The sequence below is a fragment of the Danio rerio genome, chromosome 3, assembly GCF_052040795.2.
Source record: "Danio rerio strain M-AB ecotype USA chromosome 3, GRCz13ab, whole genome shotgun sequence".
NCBI classification, from domain to species: Eukaryota; Metazoa; Chordata; class Actinopteri; order Cypriniformes; family Danionidae; genus Danio; species Danio rerio.
In genome coordinates this window covers 41541423-41554679 of record NC_141023.1, presented here as the reverse complement: position 1 = coordinate 41554679, position 13257 = coordinate 41541423, and the positions used below count along the sequence as shown (strand labels likewise).

Sequence of the window (13257 nt, the reverse complement as noted above, 5' to 3'; positions counted from 1 at the left end):
ACTGCAAAGCTGGTGAAGACTGTGGGTGTTTACAGCGACTTATAAATATGAATTTGAAGCTAAATTGTTAAAGGTGCCAAATAGCATTTGTCATTGTGTACATCCTTGTTTACGTCCTCTCTACAACATATCATTAACTCCAGAAACTGTGCATGTACTAGATACATTTTTACAAATAAAAACACTTACAGGTTGTGGCTCATAATCCACAGCTTCTGCTATTATGGTTGGAGCTGCTCCTTCTTTAAATAGTTTTAGCCGAATCCAGCACTGAACTGGAAGAGATTCTGGAAGCTCTCCTTTGTCAAATGCTAGCTAAATATTGTATGTTTTATAATTCTCTGGAACAAAATTAAAATTAGACTATAAGCACTTCGCTCTTTGTGTCATGTGCTTTGGAAACCCAAATACAGAAACAGAAGAAGCTCTGTGGAAATAGCAGTGTTTGGACGGCATTTTAACTTTCTCCGGCCACGCCCCTTCACTGTGCAGGGTATATGTATGTGGTGTATGCATGTAACCTGAAGCGTTTGTGATCTTAGTAGCCAAGATGTATTTTTTTGTAGTCCCCAAACTTCATTCGCTGTTGGCTTTGCTAAGCTTACTCTGTAAAAGCCAATGTCTTCCTTTGCATTGAACTTTGAGCATATTACATTCAGAGATGTTGTTTATGTCCAAACAGCTACATTAAACATCATTCGTTCATTCATTTTCTTTTCGGCTTAGTCCCTTTATTAATCCAGGGTCGAACTGCAAATTTACCCAGCATGTTTTACCCAGCTGATGGTCTTCCAGCCGCAACCCATCTCTGGGAAGAAATTGAAATTGGTCTCCATTTGACCTGTACCGCAGGAAACCCACACATATGCAGGAAGAACATCCAAACCCCACACAGAAACGCTAACTGACCCAGCCGAGGCTCGAACCAGCGACCTTCATATGAGGAGACAGCACTACCTACTGTGCCACTGCGTCACCCCACATTACACATCAACTAAAGTTTAAAATATGATATTGTAGTGGACCACCCCTTTAACAAATGTAAGTAGATTGAACATCAACAAACAAGTTGTCTCACAAAATCTCAAGGATTGTGTTACAGATTATTTAAAACAAGCAACAAAATATTGTAATAAACATACTGTTCAGTGTTTGTTCATGATAGTAAATGCATCAATTAACATTAACGACTGGAACCTTATTGTAAAGTGTTATGCACCTTTAACATTTATATAACCTTTTTAATTACAAATTTGTAATAATAAAAAATACGGTGGATGTTTAAAAATATTTCATTACTTTAAGGCAAGTGTGGTTATTTTAAGAAGTGTTCTCTCAAACTTTAGAGTATATTTACATGACAACAATGTAGTTCTAAAAGGTGTTAGTTTGTTTAAAAAATGCTTATAGATGACAATGCAGTAAAAGTGCTCCACATTTACACATATCCCCCCAAAAAAAGCTTTATACTGCATTGTCATTGTTGGTTTGAATGTCAAGTGTGCAGCCAAAACATGTCTTCAAAGTTTTGTTGAAAAAGAGAGTCATGTAAAAGAAAATTACAAGTTGGTGCAACAAAAGACTGTTAGTAGTCAGCCTTACCACCAATTTTGTGTTTAAAATAAATCTAATAGACATCCAACAACCTCAACAAAGCTAAATTAGGACTGTCTGTGAAAATCAAATAGAGAGATTAGACAGACATCACATGTACAGTCATTCATGTTTGTCCGTATATTGACATCTATTAGATATTCACAGAGAGCCCAAATTTAGCCTTCTTAAGCCAGGGTATCTGTGTTTAGATGGATATTGGACATCTTTTAAACAGAAATGAAAGCTATCTGGGTCCAGTATACTTCCCTCCACCAGTCACATGACATGAGAATATTTTTCTCAGTGCTCCAGGTGCTCTTGAGAAACTCTTCAGCGCACTCAAGCTTTTGAACCACTTTGTTCCTCTTAGCTGCTTCTTTCTTGTCGAAGAACAATGAGCATCTTTGTTTAGCAAACCTACACAGCCGATTAAAGACTAACACACTGATTAGCGCTGGTATCAGAAGGACGTATATAAAACTTCCCCCAGAAGCTGCTGGAAACAACTCTCTCAGCACTGCACTGGTGCTGCGTTTCACAAGAATAACACTGTAAATCAATCAAGAGAAACACACCATAAAAGTGAGGGTCACGCATATTCTGTATGTTAGTCGTTTATGTGAAAGTCCTTTTGATTGCAGTTTAATATCCAAAGGGGACCCTTGTTTCGGCACATTCCAGGTCGGGTCAGTCACATTCCATGTGTGGATTTAGTCAGTGGGGAGAGCGCAGGGATTTGGGACAGTGCCTGTGTTTGAACTGATAAAAGGGGCTGTAAAGAGGGAAGTGTCATATTTGTGTTAAAGCTGACCATGTGCTTATGAAAATAGTCATTGTACTTCAGAAAATAACGCTATCTTATGACTAACATGTATTCAAAAAATGATGTTTGCTGCTTGTTCAAACTACTTATATAAAATGAGCTGAAACAGCACAAATCTCGAGTTTTTTAGAACAACTTAATTGTTTCATGTTCAATCCACTTAAATTTGTAAAAACTATTAAGTTAACTTGATTCCTTCATCTTGTCCCAACACAAATCAATTATATGGAATTCAGCATGTTATACTGTGTACACTCAACAAATGATATTTGCAGCCTGTCCAAACTCCAGTTGAAACAACACAATTCTAAAGGTTGTTTTTGGGACAACTTAACTGTTTTATGTTCAATCCACTTAAATTTATAAAAACTTTTAAAAAAAAAATGTAGAAAAAAATTTTTGTTGGAACAACATGAATGAATTGTGTGGAACCCAGTATTTGTATACGGTACACTGAAAAATAATATTTAAAGATGATTTAAACAACCAAATTAAGTTAATCATTACTAGATTTAATTTGAATGTTTAAATTCAAAACATATAAATTGTTTGCAACAATTTTCCAAATTTTTTTATTTTTTTTTGTGTATACACTCAAAAAATTACATTTGCTGTTCTTTTACACTACTTATTTAAAATTATGATTATCAGCGATCCAATGGCAAATGAACTACAAATCTGTTACCATGTGGACTACATATACTGTTTTTCACCACTCACACACACACCCGTTCCTGTTAGTCCGTGATCACACACAGCTGCAATTCATCCCCATTGTTGACTATATATATAATTTTCTAGGCCCTTTGGTTGCCGGTTATATTTTTGTTACTCCCATGATGGCCGTGCGTTTCCTGTTTGTTCTAGTTTTGTTTTCATTCTGGTTTGTTTAATAAATATATGTTAAACGCTGCATTTGGATCCTCACCTTGTCTTCCTCCTTCACACTACACATAAGCTTGTAACAAAAATCTGAAAACAAAAAATCTAAAACACAATTCTTTATTTTATTTTTTTATATTTTTTAAAGGGAGACGACTTAATTGTTTCATGCTCAATTTCTTCAGTTTGTAAAAACTAAAAAGTATAATTATTTTCTTCATGTTGCCCCAGCACAAATCAATTGTGTGGAACCCAGCGTTTTTTACGGTGTATAAAGTGTTGCTAAACTAAAACCCAACAGTCAACTTTGTCAAACGAAATGAGAGTAGTTAACTCAAAATTGACTGAAAGTTAATTCTGTTCATTTGAAAAGAGTTTTGAACTCAGTAATGAAGGTAATGAGTTAATTAAATACCTCATTATTTCAACTTTAAAGGAGTAAGTTCACAATACCCTGATAGATTAGTTTTTTAAACTCAAATGGTAGGTAACAATCGGTTTCTTCAAAAGGTTTGAGTTACCTTAACTTTTTGGGCTTTACAGTACTCAGTTGGCTTGAGTTCTTTTCATTTATTGGCTTTTACTGTGTTCAAATTGCTTCATTTACTCAAATGGATTAAATTGCAGTACTCATTAGGATTAGTTTTTGACTTTAAATGGTTTGAGTTACCTTAACTTTTTGGGTTTTAAAGTGTATAGTCTTTAGAAAGCATGCATTGTTTTTTACATTTATTACACTGCACAATTTTTATAGAACCAAAATGATTACATTATAGTGCCTTATTTCCCAGAGATGGGTTGTGGCTGGAACGGCATCCGCTGCGAAAAAAATTTGCTGGATAAGTTGGTGGTTCATTCCGCTGTGGTGACCTCGGATTGATAAAAAGATTAAGCCGAAGAGAAAAGGAATGAATGAATAGTGCCTTATATAAACAAAATATTTCTTTATTATTTATTTAATACTACAAAGTTAGTCTGAGACCTAATTCACATGCTCTGACATTGTATCTTATGTTTGGGTGACCTGAGTTTAAACCCGGCCCGGGTCATTCCCTGATCTCACTCCTTCCTTCTCCCCATCGTTTCCTGTAACTTGCAAAGACCCAGAATTCAAAACAAATAAATAAACTGGTGGTCATGTTGAGACAACTAATTGCTAGATCAACAGAACATATGGATCCATATATGTATGTGAAGTGTTCAGATCCAACAACCTTAATGTGCCATCGAAAATTCTCTTCTCAATCAGCATTTTTCAAACCTCCTATGTTTATGTTCAGTTAGTTCACTTTAAAAGCAATGAAAAGAACCAATATACTATAAAATAATATATAATATACAATATATAACATAAAATATTTCATGATTAAAAAAAAAAAACATTTCCTTTGAGAAGGGTTAACTTGATATCCAGCAGTGTGTAAAAGTTATTATCATGACATGGCAAGAAAAGGAATACAGACAACTTGGTTAAATGGGTTTCACATTTAAGTGGTTTCATATACTCTGGGTAGCCAATAATATAGACCACAAGACATACAGTGGTTAACGAAAACCACATCTACTCCAAATGCAAGTGAATTTTAAACCATTGTCTTTTAACCTCATGGATTTCCTAATGTGAAATATGCAGTCCATGTAGTGGTCGCACTTTATATTAGGTGGCCTTATATTATGTACTATGTACATTTATCAAAATATAAAAACAGTGTACTTACTGTGTACATAATGTATTGAAGAACACTTCTGGAGCTTCTGAATTTTTGTTGGGACACAGGTATGGTTAGGGACTGGTTTGATGGTGTGGATACACTGTAAAAAAATATATGATCAAATAGTCATGATAACATGTTTTAGTTTATTATTACTTATTTAACTAAGTTTATAATGTTCTAACTTAATTTCATAAGTTACGCAAGTCAGTTTAACATAATATGAGTTCAATGGACTCATAGGGTTAATTTAATTCAGCTTAAAAATGAAAGGCAATCAGTATTTTTTACAGTGTTTTTTTTAAGGATGACTTGTGGTGCAAAGTATGGTCAACAGTGTAATTATGGTGGCTTGAAAAAGCCAACATACTGTTTTACTATATAAACTTATTATTTTTCTTAGAATATTTTAAGAACGCATCTCCTCCTGGACCGTTCATACTATGACCATCAAACTAACTCCAAACCTCAAAACTATACTGAATTAAGTTGTAATAGTTTTTCCAACTGATCCCATTTACGGTTTTCCGCACACTGACCAGGAAAATTTGGAAAAGTCCCATTGACTTGACAATAGACCAAATTTTGTGACCTCATAACTTTGCGCCAGACTGTCATTCAGACTTAAGGTTGGGCTCATTTTGACACGGGCGGTGAGGGAAAAAGAGGAGTGCAGACCCAATTGCAGAAAAATGAAGGAATATTTATTATAAACTACAAATAAAAATTAAAGGCAAAACAAAACTACCCCGAAGGGGAAAACATTAATAAAAAGGCAAAAACAAACTTGACAGGGCTGGCAGGACAAAACAGGACTGGAGACAACAAGACAGAGTAATATTGAACGACGAACTGACAAAGGACTGAAAACATGAGGGGGATTATAAAGCAAAAAAGTAAATTGAAACACAGGTGAACACAATTAACTAAATATGGGTTAACAAGGAGGGTGGGACTAGACAATAGACGGGAGAGCGCATGACACAGAGAGACAATAGCCATGCGCTCACATAACGCAACACTGAAGCACACGACAAAAGCACGTGACCACAATGTAAACACCAAGCCACGTGCTTTGACAAGAGACGCAAGACACGAGCACACGATAGATAAATACCTTACCGTGCGCTCACACATAAGCAACGCGCATGCTTCATCTCAGCGCCAACCAAAACTGAAACCAACTAGACGGAGGCGCCGAGAATAAAGCAGCGCGCTGCTGACAGAACAAACACAAACACTAGTACAAGAGCGCGCGCGTCTGAGGGACGCAGAGCGTGCGCGGCCACATCAAGTGGCAGCGCGCACACTCTGCGTACACCCACGACGGCGCGCGCGCGCACACACAGAGACAGAAACAGGACCAGACGTGGAGTAGTGTCAGAGCTCTGCCACCAAAACAAGAATTTACAAGACCAAAGTGGCAGAACCCTGACACTAGCCCCCCCCAAAAGGGACGCCACCTGGCGTCCCTAAAGGGAACATCCAACAAGGTACAAGACAGACAAGAAACACTACAAGACAACAAAACTGGCAACATCAACAGACACAAGACAGGGAGGTGAACAGGCAAGACGACATGAAGGGGGGGAGGGAGGGAAGCCAAGCCAGACCCAAAACGACAAACAAGGGAGGGATGGGAGGGCAAGACAAGGGAGGATCAGTCCAGGGTGGGTCCAGCGGGTCAGGAGCCCCAGCAGGGAACCAGGGTGGAGCCGGTGGGTCCGTCCAGGGTGGAGGAAAGGAACACCAGGGAGGAGCAGGAGGGACGACCCAGGGAGAGTCTATCAGGGGAGACAAGGCAGGAGGTCGGTGGGGAGCCGGCTGGGCTGGAGGCCTGTGGGGAGCCGGCTGTGCTAGAAGCGGCTGGGCTGAAGCCGGCAGGGCTGGAGACCAGAGGGGAGCCGGCAGGGCAGGGAGCTGGGCTGGTGCCGGCAGGGCTAGACGTCTGGTTGGCGCCGGCAGGGCAAGGAGCCGGGCTGGGGCCGGCAGGGCAAGACGTCTGGGTTGTGCCGGCAGGGCAAGGAGCCGGGCTGGGGCCGGCAGGGCAAGACGTCTGGGTGGTGCCGGCAGGGCAAGGGGCCGGGCTGGGGTCGGCTGGGCAAGACGTCTGGGTGGCGCCGGCAGGGCAAGACGTCTGGGTGGCGCCGGCAGGGCAAGGAGCCGGGCTGATGCCGGCAGGGCTAGACGTCTGGTTGGCGCCGGCAGGGCAAGGCGTCTGGGTGGCGCCGGCAGGGCAAGGCGTCTGGGTGGCGCCGGCAGGGCAAGGAGCCGGGTTGTGGCCGGCTGGGCAAGACGTCTGGGTGGCGCCGGCAGGGCAAGGAGCCGAGCTGGGGCCGGCTGGGCAAGACGTCTGGGTGGCGCCGGCAGGGCAAGGAGCCGGGCTGATGCCGGCAGGGCTAGACGTCTGGTTGGCGCCGGCAGGGCAAGGCGTCTGGGTGGCGCCGGCAGGGCAAGGCGTCTGGGTGGCGCCGGCAGGGCAAGGAGCCGGGTTGTGGCCGGCTGGGCAAGACGTCTGGGTGGCGCCGGCAGGGCAAGGAGCCGAGCTGGGGCCGGCTGGGCAAGACGTCTGGGTGGCGCCGGCAGGGCAAGGAGCCGGACTGGGACCGGCACTGAGTGGCGCTCAGGGGCTGGAGCCGACACTGGAGGGCGCTCAGGGGCTGGAGCCGACACTGGAGGGCGCTCAGGGGCTGGAGCCGACACTGGAGGGCGCTCAGGGGCTGGAGCCGACACTGGAGGGCGCTCAGGGGCTGGAGCCGACACTGGAGGGCGCTCAGGGGCTGGAGCCGACACTGGAGGGCGCTCAGGGGCTGGAGCCGACACTGGAGGGCGCTCAGGGGCTGGAGCCGACACTGGAGGGCGCTCAGGGGCTGGAGCCGACACTGGAGGGCGCTCAGGGGCTGGAGCCGACACTGGAGGGCGCTCAGGGGCTGGAGCCGACACTGGAGGGCGCTCAGGGGCTGGAGCCGACACTGGAGGGCGCTCAGGGGCTGGAGCCGACACTGGAGGGCGCTCAGGGGCTGGAGCCGACACTGGAGGGCGCTCAGGGGCTGGAGCCGACACTGGAGGGCGCTCAGGGGCTGGAGCCGACACTGGAGGGCGCTCAGGGGCTGGAGCCGACACTGGAGGGCGCTCAGGGGCTGGAGCCGACACTGGAGGGCGCTCAGGGGCTGGAGCCGACACTGGAGGGCGCTCAGGGGCTGGAGCCGACACTGGAGGGCGCTCAGGGGCTGGAGCCGACACTGGAGGGCGCTCAGGGGCTGGAGCCGACACTGGAGGGCGCTCAGGGGCTGGAGCCGACACTGGAGGGCGCTCAGGGGCTGGAGCCGACACTGGAGGGCGCTCAGGGGCTGGAGCCGACACTGGAGGGCGCTCAGGGGCTGGAGCCGACACTGGAGGGCGCTCAGGGGCTGGAGCCGACACTGGAGGGCGCTCAGGGGCTGGAGCCGACACTGGAGGGCGCTCAGGGGCTGGAGCCGACACTGGAGGGCGCTCAGGGGCTGGAGCCGACACTGGAGGGCGCTCAGGGGCTGGAGCCGACACTGGAGGGCGCTCAGGGGCTGGAGCCGACACTGGAGGGCGCTCAGGGGCTGGAGCCGACACTGGAGGGCGCTCAGGGGCTGGAGCCGACACTGGAGGGCGCTCAGGGGCTGGAGCCGACACTGGAGGGCGCTCAGGGGCTGGAGCCGACACTGGAGGGCGCTCAGGGGCTGGAGCCGACACTGGAGGGCGCTCAGGGGCTGGAGCCGACACTGGAGGGCGCTCAGGGGCTGGAGCCGACACTGGAGGGCGCTCAGGGGCTGGAGCCGACACTGGAGGGCGCTCAGGGGCTGGAGCCGACACTGGAGGGCGCTCAGGGGCTGGAGCCGACACTGGAGGGCGCTCAGGGGCTGGAGCCGACACTGGAGGGCGCTCAGGGGCTGGAGCCGACACTGGAGGGCGCTCAGGGGCTGGAGCCGACACTGGAGGGCGCTCAGGGGCTGGAGCCGACACTGGAGGGCGCTCAGGGGCTGGAGCCGACACTGGAGGGCGCTCAGGGGCTGGAGCCGACACTGGAGGGCGCTCAGGGGCTGGAGCCGACACTGGAGGGCGCTCAGGGGCTGGAGCCGACACTGGAGGGCGCTCAGGGGCTGGAGCCGACACTGGAGGGCGCTCAGGGGCTGGAGCCGACACTGGAGGGCGCTCAGGGGCTGGAGCCGACACTGGAGGGCGCTCAGGGGCTGGAGCCGACACTGGAGGGCGCTCAGGGGCTGGAGCCGACACTGGAGGGCGCTCAGGGGCTGGAGCCGACACTGGAGGGCGCTCAGGGGCTGGAGCCGACACTGGAGGGCGCTCAGGGGCTGGAGCCGACACTGGAGGGCGCTCAGGGGCTGGAGCCGACACTGGAGGGCGCTCAGGGGCTGGAGCCGACACTGGAGGGCGCTCAGGGGCTGGAGCCGACACTGGAGGGCGCTCAGGGGCTGGAGCCGACACTGGAGGGCGCTCAGGGGCTGGAGCCGACACTGGAGGGCGCTCAGGGGCTGGAGCCGACACTGGAGGGCGCTCAGGGGCTGGAGCCGACACTGGAGGGCGCTCAGGGGCTGGAGCCGACACTGGAGGGCGCTCAGGGGCTGGAGCCGACACTGGAGGGCGCTCAGGGGCTGGAGCCGACACTGGAGGGCGCTCTGGGGCTGGAGCCGACACTGGAGGGCGCTCTGGGGCTGGAGCCGACACTGGAGGGCGCTCTGGGGCTGGAGCCGGCACTGCAGCAGAGGTCTTCCTCTTTAACCTCCGCTTTTGAGTGCGGGTCAGCCCTTGCGGGCTGGACATGTGTTGGGAGGTGGCGCTGGTGTAAGGGATCCTCTTCTCTTGAAGGATCACTCTCTCCTTTAGCTGCAGAGCAGAGGGCAACAGAGAGCTGGGATTGGGATGTTCGCCATAAGCAGCCTGATGAACCAAATGCTCCACAAACTGATGGTAAGATAGCCCTCCCAATTTCAGCATCTGCTGGACATTGAGGGGCTTGTCGAGGGCATAGTTAAGGAGGTTCACCAGGGCTTGATCATTAAACCCCAGCCCCTCTGCTGCCACACAAAATTTAGCCGCAAAACTTTCCACCTTCATGCCACGTTGCCGCAGCGACTGCAGACTGATGAGCTGCAGTATGCGGCTGGAGAAGGGGCTGTCTTCACTCTGCTGGGTCCTCATTTTTGGTCAGTTCGTACTGTCACGGGCGGTGAGGGAAAAAGAGGAGTGCAGACCCAATTGCAGAAAAATGAAGGAATATTTATTATAAACTACAAATAAAAATAAAAGGCAAAACAAAACTACCCCGAAGGGGAAAACATTAATAAAAAGGCAAAAACAAACTTGACAGGGCTGGCAGGACAAAACAGGACTGGAGACAACAAGACAGAGTAATATTGAACGACGAACTGACAAAGGACTGAAAACATGAGGGGGATTATAAAGCAAAAAAGTAAATTGAAACACAGGTGAACACAATTAACTAAATATGGGTTAACAAGGAGGGTGGGACTAGACAATAGACGGGAGAGCGCATGACACAGAGAGACAATAGCCATGCGCTCACATAACGCAACACTAAAGCACGTGACCACAATGTAAACACCAAGCCACGTGCTTTGACAAGAGACGCAAGACACGAGCACACGATAGATAAATACCTTACCGTGCGCTCACACATAAGCAACGCGCATGCTTCATCTCAGCGCCAACCAAAACTGAAACCAACTAGACGGAGGCGCCGAGAATAAAGCAGCGCGCTGCTGACAGAACAAACACAAACACTAGTACAAGAGCGCGCGCGTCTGAGGGACGCAGAGCGTGCGCGGCCACATCAAGTGGCAGCGCGCACACTCTGCGTACACCCACGACGGCGCGCGCGCGCACACACAGAGACAGAAACAGGACCAGACGTGGAGTAGTGTCAGAGCTCTGCCACCAAAACAAGAATTTACAAGACCAAAGTGGCAGAACCCTGACACATTTAACTCGACTACCAATCTGCCGATCACTGATGACCTTTCAACTTACTAGCCACAGCCTAGCAACTGTCCTATTGTATTTCATTGTAAAAAAAACTGCCATTGACTTTACATTGGACATACTAACAACATACCAATCCATACTAGAAACATACTAATCATGCTAGAAACATACTAATGAAATGCTAATCATACTAGCAACATGCTATTTTGTTCTTTAAACATTGTAGTAACATGCTTATTTATACTAAATTCATGCTAACAAGATGCTAATTATGTGTAATCTAATTGAAGAATTACATATATAATTACATGCAGGTTTTTAACCCATCATAAGTACAATTTAAAAACCTGTATTTACACAATAAGTACATTTTAACGAATGATTAATTTCTGTTTACATTTTACGTATTAGTTAAGACCACTAAATATAAAGTGGGACCCATGTAGCTATATTTTCTTTCTGCTTAAATTGGCAGATCAGTGTGACGTGAATAAATGAGAAGGTATTTTTTATGCTTTTCAAAATGCATAATTTAATAATGCAGCCATGACTATCATGATTTTATTTATTTATTTTTTATAATTTTTTTTTTGTATTTAGCTTAACTGATTGCTAGCCACAATTTTGGTTCATGACTATGTGTCATATATAAACCACTGTTCAGGAATTGACTTTTACACTCAAATATGTGGATTGGACATGTCTCCATGTCGATGACTGACCTTCAAAGCTCCCATCTCTGTGCATCGGCTGTGATTTTAATGGTTGCATGTAATGGGGAGTCTTCATTGATTGCAGAGCTGTTCCCAGGGTCCATCTCTCCAGGGAGAGATCTGGATTGTAGTGTGGATCTCTGCTCCATCATTACAGCCAATGAGATGCACAATAGGGCAGAGAGATGAGATAACATTGAGCCGCAGGTGGGAAGCTCAGCGGGGCATTATTAGGTGTCCTGGTCTCAGGGTATAGCATTGCTCTTAGCCTCAGGGGTTCTGCCCCGCCATCTGCCATCGCTCGCTCTTTCATTTTTCACCCTTCAGACATGATCTTGCACATCTGCAATCAATATTCCATTGGTCGCTTTCTGTAAAAGTGTGACAAATTTACATTCATCTACTCTGTCATCAAGGGAAAAAAAGAAGTCTAGATGACTGTTATGTTCTCTATCCAAATACTTTTGGTTCACCAGAGCTTCTCCCTTTCCTGAATCTGCTCCATCTTTTATGATTAATTGTTCGTTCAAACAAACATTGTCAGTCAAATAACAAAGAGGCAGCAACAGCATCAGAACAGTGGAAGACAAAAGAGGTGGTAAATGATATCGCCACATAAAGCCTCTTGTTGCAGTTTGACCTGCTTCCGCATTTGCTCTCTTTGTGATTATTTTGAAAGCAAAACAGTTTGAAAACATCAAGTGATTGTGTCTGGCCTCAAGTTACATGTGATTGAGTTACAGAAAGAATGAAAACAAAACGCTAAAAGCACTTCAGATCCCCTGGAATAGTTGAACTAAAAGTAGAAACAGTTTCAGTGTTGTTATCACTCAGCATTGTCAAATATTGCAAATAAAGGTTCTTATTGGCATTGATGATTCCATGAAGATGTGAATTACTTACTGAATAATAAACCAATAACACTGCTTAAATGTCATTTTTAAAGTGTTTTTTTTTAGTGACAAATAAAAACCCTTGAATGTAATGTATCCTAAAAATTAAGGTTCTCATTGGCATTGATGATTCCATGAAGTTGATGTTTCTAGATGAAAAAGGTTCTACATTCTGCAAATGGCTGTGATTGATTGACAATAAAAATCTCTAACCTGTTTTGTTAAGTTTTCTAACCATCTACGGATATAATATAATAATCATAAATTGATTTACCCCGTAATTCCCTGCATGACACTTCAAGTTTTATGTTTTGTTTTGCTATATTGGCATACGGTTATTTTCATTTTATTTTTTTGTCTCATCAGTTATGTGTATTCGATTTATGTTACTAATCATACTACTGTTGGGGGTTCATTCTGCTGTGGCAACCTTTGATAAATCAGAGACTAAACCGAAGGAAAGTGAATGAATGAATGAATGAATGAATGAATGAATGAATGAATCTAATGTTGGTAAATAATGCTTATTGCATTACTTTAGTGTCGTGTGTTTCCATGATGATGAGGAATTTTGATGTTAAGTTTGTGTCATTGTGTGAATGTCACTGAGCATTTGTTGGTTTAAATTTTTTTCTGCTTGTGGAAAA

General features: G+C 46.1%; 1 protein-coding gene across 1 annotated transcript; it reads left to right on the top strand.

Moving 5' to 3' along the window:
- The first annotated feature begins 5769 nt into the window (after positions 1-5769).
- On the top strand, positions 5770-10999 carry LOC141381262 (uncharacterized). The gene is made up of 2 exons (XM_087245014.1): positions 5770-7507; positions 9141-10999. The coding sequence occupies exons 1-2, from the start codon at positions 6593-6595 to the stop codon at positions 10008-10010; spliced, it is 1785 nt and encodes a 594-aa protein (XP_087101140.1). The 5' UTR covers positions 5770-6592; the 3' UTR covers positions 10011-10999.
- The last annotated feature ends 2258 nt before the right edge of the window (positions 11000-13257 follow it).